The following is a 25,579-nucleotide window of genomic DNA, read 5'->3' on the forward strand; positions in this document are numbered from 1 at the left end:
CGTTCTCCTTCCTTAGTTAACAATTCAAGCACTCTTATCTCTCCCGTACATCTCCCCCTCTCCTTTTCATCCTCCTCCTCTTCTTCACATTTGCATCCCTCATTTGCATCCGTAACTCGCACGTTGGATCTAAATTAACTCCAGTAACAGAATGATAACAAGTATAATATAGTACTGGTGCATGGATCTTAATAAGGTATCTATGTGTACTGATACTGATTTAAAACGTACTTGATGTAATGGTAATCCTATACACAGATACATACCTGTATCATTTATCAGAGTAGTGGATTTTAAAGCATGCTTTTAATTCAGCTGTACTCTTTGTGAATTAGTGATGATAAACTACCTGTATAAATAGAAGTAATTAATAGTAGTAGTCGGTAAACATGTAGAATTTGTATATAAAGTTGCTGGTAAAGGTAAGTTACTTGATGACACTGTACTGTTGTGTATGCTCCGGTCATTGCCTGTACGTGTATCTGTATGAGAAGATATTTATTTATAAGGATCTAACCTGTAACTATGGAATGATTGGGCTAAAAGAACAAAACAAAAATGTTGAACCCAGTTAATAAAAGATAATGGACACGTATGCCGTCCTCCACCTTGCATGGGTCACCTAAACCTCAATAACTCTGCATGAAGAGACTCAAAATTTGGACAAGCAGTCGTGCGGGTGGCCGTGACCAGCCAGCCAGTCATGAGGCACTCGCCCTTCTGTCCTCCACTACGGCCACTCCTCACTCTTCCGCCTGCGTCACGTTTCTTTCTACCTTCAATACCTTTTACTTTAGTTCTTCTTTATCAAGGTCTTCTTCTAGTAGTAAGATCTTTTCTTAGTAGTTCCTTTTCTTCTTCGAGATCTTCTCCCTCTTCCTCAATTTTCTTCATCATATGCTCAGGTAATCTAGCACCCAAATTCTTGCCTTCATCTTTCTGCTGAGGTGTTGATTAGGTCCCTCTTCCCACTTCCCAAATGTTTATGTTGAAGATATCTTCAATCATCTTACGAATGAACCTTGTCCTAAATTGCATTTCAAAAACATCAATAGGAAAGCAATAATACTATCAAAGTAATAACCATTCAGAATGTGTGAGTTATTTGGATAAACTTGTTTATATCACTGTCGACACGCGCCGCTAGATATAAGGCGCGGATGTCGACAGCCTTATAAGTTAATTTGAATAATTTGTTTTCCGAAGTTCTATAAAAAATTAAACTTTGGTAATACGGTTTTCCTATTGACATTTGTGAAAATCAGCTCTGAACAAGAGTAATTGATAAGATGATTGAAAATATTTGGGCATACAATTTGGATAAATGGATTGATCAACTGTCCCACAGAAAGGGAAAAGAGACAGAGGACGTGGCTGCTACATCACTTAAGCCTACGGTGAATGTTGCTCCTCTTGTTCACCAATACCTCCTCTTCCTAGTTATTCTATTCTACCTACAAGTCTCCTTCTCCTAGTACTTTTATTCGAATACCTTCGCCTCCTAGTTTCTTTTCCTCAAGGCCTCGTCTCGACCTCCTAGCTCCTCTTCTCTACCAAGGCCTGCTCCTCCAAGTCTCTCCTCTCACGCTTCCTCCAATCCGGCCACGTCACAAGACACCTCAAGTCCCAATCACGAAGTAGCGCTGATATTTTCTGCCAAGACTTAAGACCTTCGTTCGTTCTTCCTCGAATTTTTAGAACTCGCGTGGCTCCATCCACTTCCTCCAAGTCCTTCGGAAGGTCAGGATCCACCTCCAGGGGGCGAACAAGCTCTTCTCGCGCCACTACCTCTCCCTCTCAGTCCTTCAAAGCTGCCCCCGCTGCCACTCGTCTGCGGTCGCCTACTTCTTCCCCCAATACAGCAAGGTTCTCCTCTTTCCTTGTCTTTATTGATCTATTTCACAACGTTTTCGTCCCTCATGACTCTCCCCTCTCCTCTCTCTCTCTCTCTCTCTCTCTCTCTCTCTCTCTCTCTCTCTCTCTCTCTATATATATATATATATATATATATATATATATATATATATATATATATATATATATATATATATATATATATATATATATATATATATATATATATATATATATATATATATATATATATATATATATATATATATATATATATATATATATATATATATATATATATATATATATATATATGTTTCTTTGGGTGAGAATTTTCTTCTTCCCAAAGCGTAAGACAGTCAATCAATCAGCGAGTTCTCCAGGCAGAGCAGTCAGCAGTGCTCATATAGGGAGTCTAGAGGCCCTTTAGGTGGAATCCGTTAAGTTAAGGTTTCTTCAGAGAGACTTGGCTCCACTGTTCCTATTTTGCTTTGCTTCTGTCTCGATTGCTCTCCTGAGACATCAAGTGCGATTTCATTGTACAGTTTTGTATATTTTTTTTCTTTCTTCCAAATACTTTCCCCTCGCACTCTAACTACAATTTTCTTTGCCACTTCAAACCCAGATGAAGTTATTTTCTCTTATATATATTTTTTTTCAAGAACCATGTGCATTTTTGTCACCAAGAAAAGGCTGAACACTTAAATCAGATCGAGTTCACGCATTCACAGCTTATAAACGACCACTGCCTGGGCTTGAAGCAGCTAAAGATTCTAGCATATAAGTTGGGTTACGTAGAATAGTAGACAGATGCACCATAAAAAGTACAATATAAATAGTCACTGCAAAGAGAGAAAGCAAGAAAAAGTCATGTCATTGCTCCTAATCTTCCTTGACCTATACAACAAATATCTAATAACATACCATGCAATCTTTCAGTCCCTGTCTTACTTATTTCCAGTCAAGGGAATTGTCTGGGAGCACTGACAAGGCTTTCCCCAGTGTCAGTCTGTACAAAAGGCTTATGGAGTTTAAGGGTGACTGCAAGTTTTAGCTCAGACTTAAAGGCTTCACTTGAGAGTAGCAGGCGTGGAAGGAAGGGTGGAAGAATGGAAAGAAGACGGGGAGGCAGAGATGTACTTAGATACCCAAGTAAGAGATTTATAATAGCATAATACCACTTACTATCTAGCTTTTAAAGAGGTTATGCTATTAGGAAGTTTCGAAGTCTCTTAGTAGTGTCTCTTCCTCGCCCTCCTTCCTTGCATCTCTCCCTTAGGATTCAGTTCAGTAGTCGTCTGTATGATAAAGTTCTCCTTCAGTAACGAGAAAGCAATATCTCATGACCTTTTGTTAAATCACACTGGTTCTTTTCATATCATGAGGGAGAAATTAATCTAGCAGACGATATACGACAAATAAACTGGGATAGAGATCTAATGTGTGTATGTGTGTTTGTGTGTGTGTGTGTGTGTGTGTGTGTTGTGTGTGTGAGTGTGTGTGTCACTGGGATTTGTTATCTAGGGCGTGGGAGAGAAAGGCAGAGGTGTAGTGCCAGCAACAGGAGGGACAGAAGAGCTCATGGTGTTGTTATTGTGTTACAGGGACGCAATAGCCCAGTTGTTCGACTTTAGCCTCCCTGACTTTGATCCCTCAAGTCCCATCTCGTCCTTCCCCTTCTCCAGCCTCCAACCATCCTCCTTTAATCAAAACCCTGCCCAATCCCCATCCCGCCCCGCCTCCCGCCCCGCCCCCCAGACCCGCCCCCAGCCCGCCAGAGCCCAAGCCAAAAAGCCACGACTCAGAGTCCCAACACAGGAAAGGACACCCCCACAGGCTATTTCACACCAGACCAGACCCTCCTCCTCCCTCTCAGCCCTTAAGAGACCCACTCCCTCCCAGTTCCCCTCCTTCCCCTCTTCCTCCTCCTCTTCATCCGGTTCTCATTCTCCTAGTACTGCTCAGAGGTATGTTGATCGTGTGTGTGTAGGTTAAGCTCGCCTCTCTCTCTGTGCCCCATGCCTTCCCCTAGCGGAGGTGTGGGGACTGCTCGCATGGCTGTTGGATTGCATGGCCGCTCACTAGATGGCACTGAAAGGCGACAGTGCAGCAGAAACAAATTAAGGCAATAGAGACAACACTGGGAAGGAGGTTACCACACTTATACGTAATGCTTCCTCTTATTACATACGTAGTCGTCCGTCGTGTTATTGTAGTAGTGTGCTATGATAACGTTTCTATAGTGTTTCTTTTTGTTTGTCTTATATTTATGTATTCCTGCCTACTCCTCCTCCTCCTCTAACTCTGATCCTCACACCACAGGTAGTTCTTGTTAATCAGTAACACTTAGATTCAACAACACAGGTTAGAGAAAGAATGAGATGAAGGCGCCCGTATAGAGATTGAGAAAGTGCTGTATGTTAGACTCTTGCGCGAATCTGTCTGTCAAATGTCAACCCTGAAATTCTTCATGTCCGTCTGTTTGTGTCTGTTTCCACCCTTGATTTGAACTGTATCTCTCTTAACGAGTCTTAACTTCCCTCCAAACGTTACCTCTCCCTTCCCTACCTCCAACCTTAACAATTCCCTATAACTCCTCTCCTCTCAATAACCGAAGTCTCCCTTCTTCCTCCTTCCTTATCCACATAGTTCCATAATTGAACCTCCTCCTACCTCCTCCTCCTCCTCCGTCATCCTTTAACCTTCGTCCCTAAAGTCAAGTCAACTCCTCTACCACCACCACCTCCTCCTCCTCCGAACCTCCAAAAACCAACCGACCGTCAACCAACCAACCAACCAACCAACCAACCAACCAACCAACCAACCAACCAACCAACTGAGGACTTCAACACGACGAATAACGAAAATCTATCAACTGCTCCTTTTTCTCTCTAAACAATTTGCCTTCAAGTGACCAAGACAGAACAAGATAAGACATGAATGAAGATGGACAAGGAAAACTAAGGACTAACATCGCTCTTCGTCTTCTTATCCCTTTTGATTAAGAAAGAAATCAACAAAAAGAACTTATGATGATAAAATTCTCCCCTTTGCATGAACCTAAAACAGACCAGAATTATTGATGTGTTTTTTATGGCTTTTCTTGTCGGTATTAATGTCGTAATTCTTTTTTCTTCCCTTCTTAGAGAGAGAGAGAGAGAGAGAGAGAGAGAGAGAGAGAGAGAGAGAGAGAGAGAGAGAGAGAGAGAGAGAGAGAGATTGTGATGGGTATTAAACGAAAACTAAAAACAACTCACAACCTACTCCACTTCTACACACACACACACACACACACACACACACACACACACACACACACACACACACACACACACACACTTTCCACCTAAACGATGTGCTTTAAATGTGTTTGGGTGTTGTCTGCTTGTGTGCTGTACAATTCTTCCCTTCCCAATTGCTCCTCTCCCACCACCACCTCCTCCTCCACCACCATCACCACCGCCCCCACCACCACCACCACCACCACCACCTCCTCCTCCTCCTCCTCCTCCTACTACTACTACTACTACTACTACTACTATCCTACCCTCCTACTACCAAACTACTCTTTTCTGATATACCACCTCCTCATTTTCGGATCCTCCATCTTTTCCTCCTACATCCTCCTTTCATCCTATCCCTCCCCCTCCTCCTCCACCTCCATCTCTCCCTCTCCCTCCCCCTCTCCACCTCCACTTCTCCCTCTCCCTCTCCCTTTCCACCTCCACCTCCACCTCCACCTCCATCTCCACCTCCCCCTCTCCTCTCCTCCTCCACCCCACCTCCCCCTGTCCCTCTCCCTCCCCAAAGCGAGGCACGAGATAAAGCATGACTGATCATCTCTACCAGACAGTATGAGTCATTAGTGGGCTGCATGGGGCTATTCAGTAGTTAACTTTGTAATGAGTAGATAGTTTAATACATGTCCGTGTTCTGTTACTGCTGTCGTTGTTTGTTTGTTGTTGTTGTTGTTGTTGTTGTTAGTGTGTAGGAGCGTTTTGTGTTCCTTTCTTCCTTCTGTGTGTGTCTTAATGTTTATATGTCTATTTTTGGGGGTTGTGACTTCTAACATAATGACCTTTTAAATATACTATGAATTAGAATAAAACCAAACAAAACAGAACCTAAACAGCAACAATGGAGAGAGAAAGAAATCAAATCCTATTCCCTTGAAACACGTTAGGAGTTAAACAAATAACCAACACAATAACAATGAAACGAAACCTAAACATGACCCGAGGCAAGTTAATAAAAGAAAAAGAATAAACACATGACGTCCTAAAACAAACGATAAAAAATACCTATATACATACAACACTCCCCTTGCAAACACGCACGCACACACACACACACACACACACACACACACACACACACACACACACACACACACACACACATGGTCAGTACACTCATTACAAATCTTCTTTTCTCCTCGTCATCGTGAACAGGATTCCTTCGATTCCCTCGATTCCCTCAAGGTCATCCAGCAGCAGCAGCACTCGCTCCTCCTCCTCCTCCTCCTCCAGCACCCGGTCCCAGCCCACTGCCTCTGGACCTCCCGCAGTCGACAACTCCCAGCCTAAGAGGTCTGTTGTCACGTCTCCATTGCTATTGTCTTCCTCCCTCCAGTACCTTTGTTATGAGTCAATACTGTGGGTTACTTGAATGTCCGTCAGCTTAAAGGGAAGGTTAGTTGTAAATGATCTTCAACGCCACTTAATAATCTCATAATTGGTGATTAAGTTACGCCACTTAATAATCTCATAATTGGTGATTAATTTATTGGTTATGATTCAGCATGGAGATTTAATTAAGTCCGTAAGGTTCAAAGGTTCTCAAGTAGTGATGGACCTTTAAAGTGAATCTAATGCTACTTGATGACGACCTAAATCCCGATGCGATGAAAGGTTCTTGAGTGTGTCATTCACAGTTTGCTGGCGGATCTTCAAGTGTCCAATACTGTCATTAAGTCTTGAGTTTCTCCCTCTCTTACTTGAATGAATGCATCCACTGGCATGATTTTTATACAACAAAAATAACAAAAAACTCTTCTCGATACAGTCATTTGCAATCAGCAAAGAAAATACAATCAATAAAGAGAGGAGGAAACATAGAAATTGCTATCAGCATTTGAATATCACAACTAGCCCTTTCAGGATAGGTAAGAACATTACTAACATAGCATTTAAATCACTCCTGATAAACCATCCGTATAAAATAAACGCTACCTATCTTTAGATGAGCGCATAAGCCATTTGCTCCATCTTTAAAGATACATAAATTATCTTAGTCTTCCTGCCATAAATTTGCACGTGGGTGTCTGTCTATTGGCTGGGGTGGACGCGTTTCACTCATCCTCAGTAACCAACATACTGCAGGAAGAGTAAAACGCCTCTGCAAACAGCCAATTGACCGCCTTGCTTGGCTTGCTGTGTGAGCCATGATTGCTTCACACATAAAATCCTTATAGAATCCTAAACCAATTAGCTTTATCCTCTCCGAAAAAAGCACATTAAAAGCCAAAAAAACAAATGAATAAACTGAATGAATTAATAACATAAGCCAATAATTCCATGTGTTTTCTTCCAGCTGTATAAAAGAAATAATAAGCCATCCCTTCCTGCCTTCCTCCCCTTTCCTTGCTTCTTGGATGTAAAATTATTACTTGATAAATGCGACAATAACCTTTATGTTGCAGTGTGTGTGTGTGTGTGTGTGTGTGTGTGTGTGTGTGTGTGTGTGTGTGTGTGTGTGTGTGTGTGTGTGTGTGTACTATCCATACCTAATATCCTTATAAAAACTGTCTGTACCATTTTTGTCCGCGTGTGCGTGTGTCCTTATGAGTGTATGTATATGTGTGTATACAAACCCAAACCTTATCCTTGAAAACCGTGTCTGTCCACCTGTGTGTGTGTGTGTGTGTGTGTGTGTGTGTGTGTGTGTGTGTGTGTGTGTGTGTGTGTGTGTGTGTGTGTACTTTAACCTTGCATTTTCCTTGCGTTCACTGTCCCTGTGTGTGCTGTACAGAACTGTGTGATCCGCTTGGCTAAGTTCCTTTTTTCCCCTGTCCTCATCGCTCGCTGTGTATACATGCTCGCTGTGTGTGTATACCTTAAAGCAAACTCATTATACTCATTAAATAATACAGTAGTCCCCAATCCCTTTTCCTCTTCTCAATCAAGCATCTCTTCCAATTCTTTACCTCTTTTTATTATTATGATTTTCTTTTTTTTTCACACGTTTTTACTTCGTTACAATTTTCCGTTCCTCACTCCCCAAGTAGACTAACATCCCGACTAACGTTTTCTTTCGTTCTGTTGAATTTATACAACACTGGCCCTTGTTTTCTGACATGGTCCTTCTAAATTATACAGCTTCTTCGGAACATGGATTTCACGTCACATACCTTTCCTGCGACATTTCAGTCTGATTTTCACATTTATTTATCGCTTATTATTGCGCTTTTTTCGGTGTTTGCCGAATTTTCTTTCACACATAGAAACTTTCGAGATGAGTCATTCCTTCCCATATTTTTCGTCTTCTATGACACACTTGTTTTACTTTCGAGTGCGTGCGTTCTAAGACAGGATTCCTTGGAGCGCTCACATTTTCTACGAGCACGTCACATGACACCCGTATGGTGGATATTACAGTACACGCTTTGATCAACATGCAGTTTTTCAAAACCAAAAATGTAGGAAAAAATGTAACAGCTCATTCCAGGAGTGAAATAACTTTATTTTTCCCACAGTATTTGGCTCACGAGTCCGAAACATTGGTGTTCAGACTCAAAACATGATCAGCATTCAGCCATTTAAAACACATGTCATCATAAAACCTCGAATTGGCCCCATTAATAAACCAAGTTTGAAAAACTACTATTGTTAGTTTATCTGCAAACAAAAATGACAAAAGAGAACAGGAAACAATACTAAAATGATTCTGTAAACCTTTTTTCCTTGAATCGTTTGGTATGTGAAACTGCACTGGCCACGTCCATTTTTCATACATTTTTGGTGTGACAAATTTCACCGGGTTCTGCAGTCTTCCGTTTTCTTTGACAACTGCTATGTGTGCGACGTCAATCCTGCAGCGCGATAGTCAGCATGCTCGGCTCACTACTGAGAGGTTCCTGGGTTACACGGACACGAAGAGACGAATAGACAGTCTCTTAAAGCCTTTGTCTCTGTTACATAGTAGTCCTTTGGAGGCAGGTGCTGTGGCTGCAGCCAGTGGTGGTTGCCCTGTCCAGTTCATGTGTGGCGTCTGTGTCCACAGGGTGGAGAGGGATGGTTCTGAAGGGACGGTTAATACCTGCACGGAACACCTACAGAGTGTTCGAAAGCTTTAACATCAATAATGCTTCTCCCTGTGTGAAGGCCGCTACCCTCGGCCTTTAAACCGTTAAACCTTAAACCCTCTCGGTTCACAATTTGAGCATGTGTTGGTATTGCACTTCCCACCTCCTCATGACGAAGCCTTCATGAACCTGCATCTTGGTGTGACTCGATCATGCTTGGTGTTTGACTATCACTCATATGGTACACTGTTTTATTCATATACATAAGCCTTCCGACCACTGTCACTCCGATCATTACCATAAGTCCTTTTTTGTCTCTTAGTGTAGTATAGTTTAGATGTGTAAATGTGTGTGCTGTGCGTGTGCGGGTTTGTGTGTGTGAGTGTGTGAGTGGGTGCGTGTGTTACGTAGGTAGTTCTCGCATCTGAGTGTTTCCTGCGTCTTGGTTCCAGAAGTAGACGTCCTACCCTCAAGCCGGTCTCTGTTCTTGCGCCTTCTGCCCCTACCGCCTCCATCGATATTTGGCGATATCCCCCGAGGAGGTAAAAAAAAAAAAAAAAAAAAAAATAGAGGGAACAGGAATAATAATGATAATGAATGATGACCATAAACACGGTGATATATGCCTTGCCACTCTCCCTCCACTACCCACACTCCTCTTTCCTCTATTCATCTTCCTTCTCTTCCCCTCCTTCACAAATCACTTAAAAATGGATAATGAATAATTTTAGCGCGCACGACTGTCATAATGTCACTTGTTTCCTTTTATCAATTACTCTTTACTTTATTATCTCCTTTAGTCCCTCCATCCCACCCTGTTTATTAGAATTTAAGCCTGCACCACCTCCCTCCCTCCCCGCCCTCTCTCAACCACTCTCTCTCTCTCTCTCTCTCTCTCTCTCTCTCTCTCTCTCTCTCTCTCTCTCTCTCTCTCTCTCTCTCTCTCTCTCTCTCTCTCCCTCTCCAGCTTGCTTAGTAGTTCCCCTTCCTGGTTTTCTCTGGCGTGCTAGTCTACTAACACAAACCCCGTGCAATCGCTATCATCCTACTGCTGAAACTATTACCTCCCTTGTATATACATGTGTAGTCCTGTGTCCTGTCTGTGGATGAATTGATGATGCATAATAATAAAGGGTGAAAGTACACTAATATATATGATTCGACTGAACTTGTTAATCAATAATCCACTTTAACACAGCACGGCCTTAACATTCGCAAGCAAATCAATGTTATATAATCATCCCTGGTTTCTAAATAGCATGTCCTGTGAGCATGGGATGAATAAAGCGAATGCGCATGTGTCTAATGAAGGGAAAAAAAGTAGCTAAGTACTTTAAGTGATCAGGAAAATATCGCTTTCAATGCCTGTTTATTTTTTTTAAGATACATTTCGGTTTCCTTTACCAGGCTAAGAGTGAGGACAAAGATTCCTTATTCATTCATACTTAGTGTCACGGAGTCAGACTCAGTAACTCTGCCAGATCAAGATATGCTGCTACTGTGCCAGAGTCGTGACACGGAGCATAGTATGAGGTGCATCAATTCCAAAAGTTATATTTACCTGGTCACTTCGTTTACAAAGAACTAGTGAACTCTCATTCTCATTTCCTCTTCTAATGATCCAAAGTTACGCTACTGATAATAAACTTTTCCATTGATTCATAATACAATCGAGCTACTATTAACTAAATGAATGTTGGAAGTAGTTGTGGTGATATTTGTGGTGGTGGTGATGGTTGTGGTGTTGATGGTGCATGCTAGATATTAATAAATCCTTGCAAGTGTTGACAGACTGAAAAACAATACAGTATATTAGAGACCAGGCTAATAGGGTAACAACAGCTGACAGACTGACTTTCGTAGGCCACGATAAAGAATAATACAGACTGAAAAAGATTCACCACTTGGGGCAATACAATAGTAGTAATGGCGAGACTGACCAGAAACTGACTGACGGTTCGATACGGCGATACATGATTCTCTCGTGCGACTTACGGACCCTGAGTGGGACAGTGAATGACTTAGCGATCTTAAAAGTGACATAGATAAGGTGTCTAAATCAAGCAGAACGATTCGCTGACGCTGGTAACACGACGCGAACAAATGACTTGAACTACAAAGCAATGACTACTAATTGGAAGCAGCAAATTTGGAATTGTGTGTTGTGTTTTGATGACAACTTTTGACTGACGCTGTTAAATGATGATGATGATAATAATAATAATAATAATAATAATAATAATAATAATAATAATAATAATAATAATAATAATAATAATAATAATAATAATAATAATAATAATAATAATAACAACAATAATAATAACAACAATAACTATATAACTATATTTAGAATTAATACAAAACTCTCTCTCTCTCTCTCTCTCTCTCTCTCTCTCTCTCTCTCTCTCTCTCTCTCTCACTAACCCATTAACTTACTAACAATTAAAGCATGTATGTGGATTGGTTACTCAAATCCTTCCATTCACAGAAGTCAAAAGGTCATAACACAGGAAATCTTGCTTCTTTTAAGAAAATTGACGAACTCTAACGTTAAAAATGACAAAATTACTAACACATGACCACTTAATGAAATATACGATAATTTGTCTTGGGATATTTTGTAAGTTCACTTCAATTACTTGAGAAATTGAAAATATGAAAGACAAGTGAAGAAGAGAATATTGACTAAATTTAACAATTCAAGACAGCCTCTCCAAGTAATTTTTATTTAATTTTGTTCATGAAGTTATTGACAGATAGGTTAAATAAACAAATGCATAAATAAATAATAAGGACCTTTCAAGTTATATTTTCTATTTACTATTTTGTGTGTGTGTACAGTACAGTTTCCTAAAGTAAAAAATATCATAAAAATTAAGTCAATCTTACATCTAGAAATCTAATGTAAACTAGAAACATAAACTACTAAACGGCTTTTATCAAGAACACTTAAAAAACACACAAAAAAAAAAATAGACTATGACGATGATGAAAATCCAATATTAACTTTTCTTCTATTCTAACTTCAAATATATTGCACCGCAGCATCACTCACCTGAGCCACTGTACATGCACGTAAAACTCAGCCGTAACTAACTTACCAGCAGCTTTATCGACCCTCACTCTCTCTAAAGCTTTATATTCCTGCTGTTTCGTTTCCTTTTTAACATCTCTGGTTTGTTCCCTCCTCCTCGCCTCGCCTCACTTTGTCTTTCCTTGCCTCACTCCCTTCCTCAAGCATGTCTGTCTCCCTTGCCTCCATGTCTCTCCTATACCAAATGCCAGCTTCCTAATACCTCATTGCGTTTTTATTGTAATTATTGCATGTCTTACGAAATATTTGGTTTTGAATATTACTATTTACTCTCTCTCTCTCTCTCTCTCTCTCTCTCTCTCTCTCTCTCTCTCTCTCTCTCTCTGAGGTGAAGGTATCTCTGAGTTAACAGAATCTAACCACAAGTATAACAGCATGTCAGTACTGTAAATAGCCTTCATGGTATTCATAAGTATAACTAGAAAAAGGGGAAAACGATTAACTATTAATGACTTCAGGTTTGATGTCATCTCTAGTCCTTAATTGACTTGGATTATCTGTGTATAAAACTCTCTCTCTCTCTCTCTCTCTCTCTCTCTCTCTCTCTCTCTCTCTCTCTCTCTCTCTCTCTCTCTCTCTCTCTCTCCATTTATCTAAGATCTATCCGTCTATCTACTTATACGTATCTGTCAATCTATTTACCTTATTATCTATCTATCTATCTATCCACCTATTCATTTATCCACTTATATACCAATCTACCTATACATCTGTCTTTCTCTCTTTAACCACTGCCGTGACTTCTGTGTTTCTAACCTACCTCCTCCCCGGCCGCCCTCAGACCAACCCCCACTCGCTCCCACCCGACTCCTGACACCAAGGCTACTAAGTGCGACCCCAAAGAGTGCCGTCTCCCCGACTGCTATTGCGGCGGCAGCGACATTCCTGGTGAGTTCCCCCTTCCAATTGAAGTTTTCTTTGATACACCTTTGTTCCCTAAGCAGGTTCTCCTTCCCCTTCCGTTTTCTTTCAATATTTTCTGTTCTTACGACTAAAATGTAGTGTTCCTTTTTTAAGTCTCGTTTTCTCTTTTATGTTGTACCCTTTATTTTCTGTTTTATCTTTTTTTTCTGCAAACAGGTTCTCCCTTTCCCGTTTTCTTTTCTATTCTTATGATTAATATATAGTAAATTTTCCGTATTACTTCTTTTACAATTTACGTATATAGTTCTGAAGTTATGTACAAAACACACGTGTCTATTTGAAGTGCCAAGGCATCTCTGAGGTCACAAGTAGCACGAATAGGGACGTGAATCGAACCACGGATTGTTATGACAGAGCACCGGGAATCACACATCGGCCGCCACCTTCCAACACTGCCAATCACTGTTACTGAACCTATATCAAAACGGCAGTGTTATTGTTATGCTCTTTTCAACGTGGCTTACTCTCGTGGCGGCAAAACTTTTATCAGTTTTCATAACAGTGCAAGTTTTCTACAGATATGAAATAAATAAATATAAGATTAAATAAAGCAAATTGCAACTCATATAAAAATCTACAATTCTTTTGACATTATTAGTTTTCTTTTGTACTTGATGGTGGAGTAATGGCACGTGTTTTTTGTACATAATGAATATTCAAATTGACATAATGAGTGCTATGAGCGAAGACCACGTAGATAGATTTGTCTCTAAATATTTAGTTTATACATACCGCGATTCAGCCTCGTCTTTTTATATTCGCACCAGTAGAAAAAGTAAATACGAGTACAATTTACCTTCGTCCAGGTGAGTCTGATGATTAGTGTACACATAGGGAGGGAGTTTTGTATTGAGAGTGTACGTGCGGTACTCTGCCTCAAAAATAAAGGGAAAAGAAATCACACTGTAGAGGCTTTGTTAGTGTTAGTAGTTAGTTATGTGTTGTAGTTGTATCTAGTGGCTTTGTGTGTGTGTGTGTGTGTGTGTGTGTGTGTGTGTGTGTGTGTGTGTGTGTGTGTGTGTGTGTGTGTGTGTGTGTACTTGTTCACTCGCTCAGCTTTGCACCCTTGCGCACACACACACACACACACACACACACACACACACACACACACACACACACACACACACACACACACACACACACACACACACACACACACACACACACACACACACACACACACACACACTTTATGTGTTAACCCACGTCTATTAGACAAGAACATAGAACAAGAATTTAGCTATAGATATGCATGTTCTATGTTACTCAGTGTTCTGTCTGTCGTCTTATATAGATAACACCATGTACTACCTTTTCCCAACTAGATCCTTCTCCTTTTAGTCTAATCCTCCTCATTATCTTATCCTTCACTACAAACCATACCTCTAGAATAAAAACAAAAGAGATCACCTCCCTAACAACCATTTTCATATACTACTACATGCACATCATCCACTCACCCACTCACTACCCTGCATAACATAGCCACTTTATGACCCCTATGATGCATACAGCCGACCTCTCACCCGTGGAGGTCCCCCAGCTAGTCCTCCTTACATTTGACGACGCCGTAAACGACCTCAATAAGGGCCTGTATAACGACCTCTTCAACGTGGGCCGCAAGAACCCCAACGGCTGCCCCATCGCCTCTACCATGTATGTGAGCCACGAGTGGACAGACTATTCCCAAGTGCAAGATCTCTACGCCGAGGGCCACGAGATTGCCTCCCACTCCGTCTCGTAAGTATAGGAAGGTGAAGGAGGAGGAGAGATGAAACGAGCCAGTACCGCAAGACTCGAACCCTCGTCGCCCGCCTGTTTCACTTGGACCGATATTGGACACACGTTACAGACACCCACACATTCACTCCTACTGTGTTTTTCTCCTTTCTCTTATGCATTTTTAGTTCGTGACTCCTTCCTAGCGAGCGCGGGAAGGTTTGTGTGTATTGCATGTGAGGGCTTTGTAGTGAAGGTGGTAGAGGTGATGGTGGTGGTTGGTGGTTGTGTGTACAGTGTTGTCTAGCTCTTCGTTGCATGCGTGGAGTGTACTACATAGTGTAGCAGGATAAGCATCAGCGAGCACTGTACATAGACTATAACAGCTGCTGCAAGACTCGCCAAGGACCACGAAGCAATTCAGGATACAAGAAGCAACCACAGCGTCTACTTGCGATTCTTTTATCTAACGTGCGCGAAATTTCTTGATTTTTCTCCTCTTATTTCATTTTTTTTTCAAAAATTTCCCTTCCAGATTTTAAACGAGAATATGTTCCTTACTCTTATCGTGTCTTATCATCCTATTTCTCTTTTTTTTTCCACCTCATCCTCCTCCTACTACTACTACTACCCTGCCTGCCTGCCTGCCTGCCTGTCTACCTGCACGTGTACCCGACTTCTCTACTTGCCTCCCCACCTGCCCGTCTCCACCATTGTCTCGTCTCCGCAACACTCGTCCCGTGGTGCAGGCGGTTTCAGTGCTGCCGAGACGCCCCAGCTCGTTCTGCTCACCTTCGACGACTCTATAAATGACCTCAACAAGGATCTGTACACGGAACTGTTTGAGAACGGCCGCCTCAACCCCAACGGCTGCCCCATCCTCTCCACCATGTATGTGAGTCACGAATGGACCGATTACTCCCAAGTGCAGAACCTTTACGCCGATGGGCACGAGATTGCCTCCCACAGCATCACGTAAGTTATCTGCCTCTACCTCTCTATCTTTCGCTCCCATCCCCCACATACCTTTGCGTCCTTAGTCCGCTTGTTCTCTTTGACGTTTAGTCTTGTATGCTGGTTTCTCTATCTATATTCCTAATGTTGTTGTTTTTTTTATTTATTTTGTTTTTGGTTGAGTTTTTCTTAATTTCCAATATTTCTCTATTACTATTACTATTATTATTGCCTCCTCTCTCTCTCCCCTAGTTTAGTCCTCCTCCGATATTTCAGCTCCCTTCTTTTCTTTACTTCCTCTTCCTGTATCATATTTTGGTTGCATTATGTGTATAGAAATCATGCTCTTATCTTGTAAACTCCTTTCCTCCTTCGTTTTATTTCAATGTTCTTTTACAAGGATATCTTTATGTATATATTTCTTCTCTCGCTCCTATTTTTAATCTCCTATCGTTCTTTATTTATTATTTTTTTTTAGTATGCCCTTTTTTACTTTTAGAATCGTCGTTATTCGTACGTTACTGCATGAGTTTGAAGGCAAAAACGCCTTGCATTATACCTCTATTCTTATTTTTTTTTCTCCCCTTTTGTAAATATTCTTTATAGTTATATCTTTGCGTAGCCACTGATAAGGATGTAGCAGCAATAGTAGCAATAGTAGTAGTAGTGGAGTTGAGAATAAAAGTAGCAGTAATGTAATATAATCTAATAACTCTTAAGCTAATGAAACGCTGATTATTCTAAACTTAGGAAGGCTTTTCTTTTTTAACTATTTCTTATTTATGAAAAATCTTTAAAGCTTTTTGATATTAAGCATTATGAAGAGGATGTGTATATATTAGCTTGCATTTATATTGTATTATACTGCATCTTGCATTATTCTCTCTCTCTCTCTCTCTCTCTCTCTCTCTCTCTCTCTCTCTCTCTCTCTCTCTCTATGAATGTAAATATAATGCTACTTTCTGATTATTTTCCGAGCCATTATAAACTGCACAACACTATGCTCTCTCTCTCTCTCTCTCTCTCTCTCTCTCTCTCTCTCTCTCTCTCTCTCTCTCTCTCTCTCTCTCTCTCTCTCTCTGCATGACACCTACAGTATCTCTTCCTACTCGTAATGCTGCTTTTCTTCTTCCTCCTCCTCCTTTTCTACATCCTCCTCTTTCCCTCCTTCCATACTTCCCTCTCCACATCTGAACACAGTGCAATGCCCCACGTGACACCTGAGACTGACACCACACACCTCAAGATCCCACTGGAGAAACGTGACACACAGAACCACGTGTTTAAAAACTACAATACTACCACTGCCACACTCCTACTTGACTCCATTATGTGCATAGGAAAATAGAGATAATAATATTTGCTCTTTTTTCTAGTGTATATGTTCATTAGTGGTATATACATGCTTTTTTCGTATTTTATATTTTTAAGTTCTTTTGTAATAATAAATGTTATGTTTCTTTAGGTCAAATATTGGTTCGTTTATGTTTTTTTTTTTTTTATTTATTTATTTTTTTATTTTACTATTTGTTTTAGTTAGTGTTATTTGTTTTATGCCGTTTTCTTTTTGGTAGCTTTATTCATTGTTTATGTATTTATTTATTTATTTATTTATCTATTTATTTCTTTATTTATTCATTTACTTATTTCAACGTTATCAGTAAGGTACCGTTCGAGAGAAAATGGTACACTGGTTGATCAGTTCAAAATTTTAATTCTATTCTTTTCTTTTCTTTTTTTTATTCTTTATTTTTAGTTCTATGCACCAATATGATTTGTACTGTTGTTATATTATTATTACTATTATTCTTATCATTATTTTTTTCATTATCTATTATTACTATTATTAACATTATTGCTCATTATTACATCATATTTTGCTATTACAATTAAAATTAGCACTATCATTACCACTACTAATAACATCATTACCCAAACAGTATCACTATGCAAACCACTCACCACCACCACCATCACCACCCCTCCCCCTCCTATCCCCTCTCAACACCACACCACACCACCACTCACCCATACCCACGAAAACCTCCTCGCCCGCACCTACCCAACCGGAAACATCACCATCACCCACCCTACCCTCCCAACCCTGCTTCTGTCTCCCACTCCACTCGCTGAGCCGCCTCCTTCACCTCCTCCTTCAGGCATAGTTTCGGTGAGCAGTTCTCCACCAGCAAATGGGCCAAGGAGATCGCAGGCCAGAGGGAGATCCTGTCAGCCTACGGAGGTGTCAAGATGGAGGACGTGAGGGGCATGAGAGCTCCCTTCCTTGCTGTGAGTACGAGAGTCAAGGATGTCTAATGAGTCTTTTCTATCTATTGTCTATTAATTTTTTCCTCCTTTCTATTCAGTGTAAAAGAACGTTTTCCTTCCGCTGGCTGCCTAAGGGCTTTTTATTTTTCATTATTTTTAAAGGAACGTTTTTCTTTCTCCCATTCAATGGCTTAGGACGTTTTCTTCCCTTCCCTTCACTCCATTAGAATGTTTTCCTCCCTTCCATTTACTCCCTTAGAACGCTTTTTTTTCCTTCGTTCACTTCCTTAGAAAATCCTCCTCCCTTCTATTCACTCCTTTTGAACGTTTTCCTCCCTCTTATTTACTATTTAATGACGATCATCCCAGTAGTGTTATCAATAAATTTGGTGTTATGGTTTCCTACACCATTACTCTCTCTCAGGTTGGCGGCAACAAGATGTACCGCATGTTGTACGAGCAGAACTTCACCTACGACTCCTCCATGCCCGTGTACGAGAACAACCCGCCAAGCTGGCCCTACACCCTCGACTACAGGCTCTTCCATGACTGCATGATCCCGCCCTGCCCCACCAACTCCTTCCCCGGTGAGTCTCCTGTCCATTCTGATCTAAAGAAGTGTTCGTGGGATCAGTCTTTACAACGGCTTTACAACAACTGTTCTGTTTTTCTGACTGGTTATTGTATTTCGTTTATGTTCATTAACGTATTCATTTATTCATATGATAATGGTGACAACGAGAATGAGAATAAGAATGTGAGTATGAACAATAAAAGACTGACTGATACAATATGAAATAGAGTAATAAGACACAAAAGAAACATTCAATCTTAACTTATTTATACGATCATAAGAAAGTAACAGAAATAATAGAGAAAATAATAGTAAAAGAAAGAGAAGCAGAAGAAAGAAAAGGAAGAATAATAATACTCACTCTTAGAAGCAAAACTGTGGATTCCTTAACAGTCACTTCTTGCTCACGTAGCCACAACACAGGCGTCACTTCTCACTCGAGTAACACACCTTACATTATCTGGGAAAAAAAAATAGAAAGAAGCAAAATTTAATTATTGAAGCAAACTGTATACAATCCTGACCACATGACTTTAATAACTCTAATGAACAAGAAAAAAATAAGGTCGGTCTAATTATGTGACGCTTACAATATTCACCACATACCGGTTTAAAATTCGGAAAAAAAGAGAACCAATTACTTATCCAACCTTTCCCTTTAGGTCTGTGGCAAGTACCTATGGTGATGTGGCAGGACCTGAAGGGCGGCCGCTGCTCCATGGGCGACGCTTGCACCACCCCACCCGACGCTGAGGGAGTCTACAAGATGCTCATCAAGAACTTCGAGCGACACTACACCACGAACAGGTACTGGAGGGAGGAGGAAAGAAAGAGAAGTATGGGAAGTCTAAAGGGAAACCAAAGGCATGAGGAATACATTTGTCTCGGGAAGGCGGAAGAGAGAGTAAGGGAAGTGTGGATAGGGAAAATGAAGAAGCAATAGTTGGAACTGTATATAGGGAGGAAAGGAAGTGTATGTGAGGAACAGAGATGGAGAAAGAGACAGGATGAAAAGATAAATGAAATGAAATGGATGGTTAAGACAAGAAACAGGTAGAGAACTTCAAGTACGTGTTCGGGTGGATAAATAATAACATCATAATTTCTTGCATTAACTTTCCCTCTATTCCTGCACAATTAATAAAACTCGAGCCGTAACATCTTTCTTCTTAAACAGAGCTCCCTTCGGCCTATTCTACCACGCTGCCTGGTTCACCACACCGCACCACAAGGAGGGCTTCATCGCCTTCCTGGACACCATCACCGCCATGGACGACGTGTGGCTCGTCACTAACTGGCAGACCCTGCAGTGGATGAGGGACCCCCAGCCCCTCTCCAGGGTGAAGAACTTCGGCCCCTTCCAGTGCAACTACTCGGTGGGTGGTGTGTGTGTGTGTGTGTGTGTGTGTGTGTGTGTGTGTGTGTGTGTGTGTGTGTGTGTGTGTGTGTGTGTGTGTGTGTGTGTGTGTGTGTGTGCGTTTATGACCCCCAGTTTGCATAAAATACTTGTAACTAAACTTTTTATTGGTATTTCATTCTGTAGCACTCTTTCTTTTTCTCTCTTCCTCCTCTTCTACCACCACCACCACAACCACGATTCTTTCCTCCTCCTGTCCCTCCTCCTGCTCTTTAAACAAAACACTGTACCAGGAGGTCCTTTAAAAAACACACGTATGAGAATACCTACTCATAACAACCTACTCAGTCAACCAGCCAACTTTCTTTCTCAATCAACGACCCTTCTCTCCCCGGCAGGACCGCCCGAAGTGCACCAGCAAGAAGGTGTGCAACGTGTGGCACAAGGGCGGCGTGCGATACATGAGGACGTGTCAGAAGTGCCCGGATGAGTACCCCTGGACGGGCAACACTGGCGTCAAGAGTCCACTCAATGACCTCCCCTAAGACTGTACTTCCTCTCCCTCCCGCTCCTCCCTCATCCCTTTACCCTAACCCTGTCCTCACCACCACCACCAGCACCACCATCCCCACCACCACATACCCTATTATTATCTATCCTATATATCCTTCCCGTTCCTTAATCCTCAACCATCCCTATCCTTTTTACTCCATGCCCTCCTGCCCTCCCATTCCCACCATCTCCCTCCCTCCCCCATAAGACTGTGATGTGATGTAATCTTGTGTTTGTTTCGTAAAAAGAAGTAGAAGTGAATAAATAAAAGGAAGATTTCACGCAAACCTCGTTGAAGGATGATGATGATGATGATGATGATTATTGATGATGATGGTGACAACAATAAAAAAGAAATCTTCGTCACTGTTTGCTACATTGGAACTTTTTTTTGTATCATACCACGTTTTCTTCATAAATTATCGTGTGTTTTGTTACTCGTACAGACGAAGTGTTTAGAAAATGTGTGTAATGGATTATTGTTACATTTTTTTAGGGGACAAATTGACAAAAGAAGATGAAATTAAGTGTACTGTGTGTGTGTGTGTGTGTGTGTGTGTGTGTGTGTGTGTGTGTGTGTGTGTGTGTGTGTGTGTGTGTGTGTGTGTTTATGTGTGTGTATCTGTGTGCCTCCTTCCCACAAACAAAACGGACCACGTACAACAAACAATAATTAGACCAAACCAGGTCATCAGCCTTCACTCAAACAACAGACCAACTAAAAGAGAAACACAAAATAAACAATGAACCAAACTATCTCAGGTGTCTTTTAGGCCAAGAAGGAAAGAAAGAGAGAAATAGAGAAAAAAAAAAGAGGAACACATCCACTTTTAATTCAATTCGCAGTTATGAGGACAAAAGACCAAACTGAGACCACAGCATCCAACATCCATTCTCGTGATAACACACAGAAGCAATACAAAGACACCTGCTTAATTAAGACTAATCAGCAGCAGTGGTCAGTATACAGGAATGCACACACTATTCCCTAACTATCTAGCTTAATCTTCGAGAGATCTTAAGTACTTCCTTTATGTATCCCGGTAGCGAAATGGTAGAAGCTTACTCATAAGAATAATACAAGTTACCATAATACAAGATGACTGGTATTTTACGGGCTGCCTTGTGGGACACTCGCACACGCATACAAGTCCTCAACATGTCGTGGTTAAGAATTTTCTTTATACTCATGCCCACAATTTAAAAAAAAATCATTGTAGATATGTAAATAGTTTCCTCCTTTTCTATTATGTCTTCTCTCTCATGTGACTCTTTTGTTATGGTCCTAAATTACTTAATGAATTACTAATCCTCCTCCTTCTTCCTCTCCTCTGTTTTGCCATTTTTCTTTGCTACAGTTTCGTAAATTAAATGTGATTTTTCTCTTAATTTCCTATTTAAGAGCATTTTCAAAACTGTGTATCAAGTTACTTGTTTGTTTCCAATATATTTTTCTTTTCAATGTTGTTCCTAAATACAGATTGTTTCCCTTCACACTCAGAAGAATGATACAGTGCAATACCAACACATATTACTGAATAAACAAAATGTCAGTCAATTAACGTGCTTGTTTTCCCCTTTTTCACAAGTATAATTCCCTTTGATTAACGGTCAGCCACACACACACACACACACACACACACACACACAGAAGCATTGCTGGTGTTTAAACAAACTATGCTTTCCTTTTTTTTCGTTTGTGAATGAATGTGTGTGTGACTTATATTCTCTCGTTTTGCTTTCAGTCTTTTCTTTTCTTCTTTAGCTCATCCTTTTCTCCCTCCGCACTTTTCCTTCCTTCACACACAGACACATGCACACGCACAACGTATTTATCCTTTAAAACGATGAAGAAAAACGGAGAAATTTATTACATTCCGTATACTCTGCGGTGAAAAAAAAATATATATAATCTTACGCTTAGTATCCATTATGCATCTCTCTACTGTTGTGAATGATGCACACTCAAATCTATTGGTCACATTTAAAAAGCGAGTCCCTTACTTTCTTTTGATTCATTTACTAATATTTAAGAACATTTGTTATTGTGTCTAAAGGTAAAAATGCCTTCAATGTTCTGTATAGTGAACACGTACGGATGCCAGTGGCCAAAATATATGAAGTAAGTACGTAATATAGTACTGATTAATTTGTAGCCGTTCGTTATTTGGCGGACGGAAAGAGGCGGCGAGTGTTTACTTCTGTCGACAAGTTTTATTATCGTCAGAACACTTACAGAGCAGCGAGGTTGAGTCATGGAGAAGTCATGTGAGCTCCCTGCACCATCATTACCGTCAATAGCAAGTATGTACCTCATCTCCATCCTTGCGCCACATTTTTGTTGTTATCTTCCGGAATTGAGTAGTTACCCTCTCAGACCCGCACGTCAGCTTACGTTCTCTTCAATAGTTTCCTGGTCCTGTCTATCTTCTCGTTTTCTTCGATTTCCCTTTATTTCTCCCCCTCCTCTCCCCACCCTTCTTTTCTTCTACGTCGTTCTTTCCTTCTCTCCCTCCTCACTCATCTCTAGCTGCAGTCTACGTACTTAATAATTGTTTTCTCTCTTATTGTCCTAATGTTATTGAGCAACTTCCGCTTAGTTCCTCTGTGCTGGAGCAACGCAGAGGCAATACAGTAACTCTAGGGGAGGGATTATATTATTTTATTCCCCAGTCCCACACTTATGTAATCGCTACATGATAAATAAAAGGAAAACTGTTCGATAATTTCTTGGCTTTCTCCTACCCTTACATGCGTCACGCATGTCACAGTTTGTGTTCTAGAAATGGATAATAACGATGGTAGTGCTAGTAATAATGATAATGATGGATGATAACTATGATAATAATGATATCAATAATAATATCACTATTAAACAACTTTTGTCTATAAGAACAGCTACGAGAGAGAGAGAGAGAGAGAGAGAGAGAGAGAGAGAGAGAGAGAGATTCAGTGCGTTGATGCTTCGAGTCAAAGGTTCCACATTGAAGATTGAACAGTAACTCTTTCGCCCCTCGTTTTCTTCCTTACTCGCTGTGTGTGTGTGTGTGTGTGTGTGTGTTCGCCACCAAGTACTGTACCTGATTCATGCTTCACCTCGGTCTCGAATTACTTACTTCATTGCCATGGTATCAAGCACCAACTTTGTTATAAAAACTGCCTTCCTCTGTTTAGCAGTAATAGATATCCATCTCCTGAGGAAGTAACTGAGTCTTGAGCTACCTTGATCAAGCCTCACAAGCCGATGATGCTTCTTTAAAACACAATGACACAATGAACAACGAAGATAGTTTGGTGGTTCGTTTGTTATGAACACAATGCTGAACACCTATGGTACGTTTCTAGCTGCATCTTACCCACCCCCATCCCCTTCACTTGAGAGAGTCGATCAACTGTTGCATTCAGGAGAGTTACAGAAATGGCCGTCACAGGAGACTTGCTGGTCTTTCATATCTAGAAGAGTTCGTTAATTATCCTATACTTACTGCTGTAGACATTAATCATAGAAGAAATGAAGTTTAAATAAGGAAGGGAAGAACAGAGACCACTCGTTCTGCGACAGGTTTGTTTACAACTTTCCACCACCCCGGGAAGAAGGGCAAACATACCACCGACACCAAGTATAAACGAACAATAAATTCACACCCAATATGTGTCATTGCATTACCTTCACTTAGTCTTCTGAAACCCAGTATGTTAAATACGACAAATACCTTTCTGGTGAAGCCAGCCTGACGGACTCCGACCGACTGTGTCTTCCCTCACAGACTCAAGGAAACTAATGCCGAAACACCCGGCGGCTAGGAGTTCCTCGAGGCTTTCCTTGCTTCGCGCTGATTGGCTGACCGATTTGATGCGATTTGAAACTGCGTTTTCATTGGATAAGAAGCACATGTTCGTCATTTCATAACAGAGAGAGAGAGAGAGAGAGAGAGAGAGACCAGGATCAGGCAGGACTTTTCGACCCAGATTACCATAGGGCATAGGAGAGGGAGTGCATTGCTTTTCGTAGAGTCTATTCCTTTAATCACCCTCAGAACAGCCAAGAGCTCATCCTTCAGTTGCGTCTAGTGCTTCCCTTCAGTATTGTTAGAGTTTCTTTATGCAAGAGAGCTCTGATCTACAAAAAAAAAAAGAACAGAAAAAGTAAGATCTACAGACGGTGCCAAAGACTAAACCCAAAGTAGAAGAGAATTGTTTTGAAAGCTCCCTCATGATAGTTCAAGTCATAGATAGGGAGGGGGACATAAGAAGGAGGCAGAAAGTTCCAGAGTCAACTAGAATTTCACCAGACTTGACAAGAAAAAAATAAAGAAAAACGTTAAAGATAATCTGAATAAATATATGGCACGTTAGCAGGCTTATAATTATAGGTATACTTCATAAAGACCGCTAAAATGCAAAACGAAACAGATGAAAAAAATGCCTAAATCCTACTGAGTCCACGCATTAACAAAAGATGCTAAAGGTAACCAATAATACCATTTCTAAAATTAACTAAAAATATCAAACAAAAATAAATAATACTAAACGACTCCTTACAAGATTCAACAGTTTTATTTCCTTCACTATTAAAAACGCTCCTAAAAACATCTCTTATTTCACAGTGATTCATACAGATGGGAAGACTCAAGCACGTGCAGCATCAGAGAGAGAAAGAGATGGTTTACTGTAAAAGTTCTCCACGTAAATATTTAAAAATATAGAAATATAAATCATTTGGACTATTTTGTTTTTAGATTCACCCGCTCAAAAAACCTTGAAGAATCTAGAGAAACCAACAGGGCAAGGTAATATCAATAAGGGAGTCTTCAATACCAATAAGGTCATTCTTGTGTCATTCTTCACTTGTGCTCCATTTATTCAGCAAGATTTGTTAAGAAGAAGAGGTTCACTGGTGCTTCTTTAAGGGTATTCAAGGCTACGGAGGTTGCATGAAGAATTACTTCCTTCCTCCCCTCCAAGCTCTCAGGT

At 40.7% G+C, this 25,579-nt stretch overlaps 1 protein-coding gene across 10 annotated transcripts in view; it reads left to right on the forward strand.

Moving 5' to 3' along the window:
* Window positions 1-23,331, forward strand: part of LOC123517148 (mucin-5AC-like) — a 156,413-nt gene extending 133,082 nt beyond the window's left edge. For 4 of the 10 annotated variants that reach the window (XM_045277100.1, XM_045277105.1, XM_045277101.1 and 1 more), the window contains 11 exons: window positions 1,699-1,866; window positions 3,459-3,821; window positions 6,306-6,443; window positions 9,610-9,699; window positions 13,036-13,142; window positions 15,650-15,875; window positions 18,014-18,143; window positions 18,547-18,709; window positions 19,359-19,503; window positions 19,874-20,072; window positions 20,452-23,331. In XM_045277100.1, coding sequence (XP_045133035.1) covers window positions 1,699-1,866; window positions 3,459-3,821; window positions 6,306-6,443; window positions 9,610-9,699; window positions 13,036-13,142; window positions 15,650-15,875; window positions 18,014-18,143; window positions 18,547-18,709; window positions 19,359-19,503; window positions 19,874-20,072; window positions 20,452-20,598 — 1,876 coding nt within the window. In that variant the 3' untranslated portion in view covers window positions 20,599-23,331. Of the gene's footprint in view, window positions 1-1,698; window positions 1,867-3,458; window positions 3,822-6,305; window positions 6,444-9,609; window positions 9,700-13,035; window positions 13,143-14,695; window positions 14,922-15,649; window positions 15,876-18,013; window positions 18,144-18,546; window positions 18,710-19,358; window positions 19,504-19,873; window positions 20,073-20,451 lie in introns of all 10 variants that reach the window. The other 6 variants (XM_045277106.1, XM_045277107.1, XM_045277099.1 and 3 more) reach the window with 5 other exon arrangements.
* The last annotated feature ends 2,248 nt before the right edge of the window (window positions 23,332-25,579 follow it).

The sequence above is a fragment of the Portunus trituberculatus genome, chromosome 41 (genome assembly GCF_017591435.1).
Source record: "Portunus trituberculatus isolate SZX2019 chromosome 41, ASM1759143v1, whole genome shotgun sequence".
Taxonomy (NCBI): domain Eukaryota; kingdom Metazoa; phylum Arthropoda; class Malacostraca; order Decapoda; family Portunidae; genus Portunus; species Portunus trituberculatus.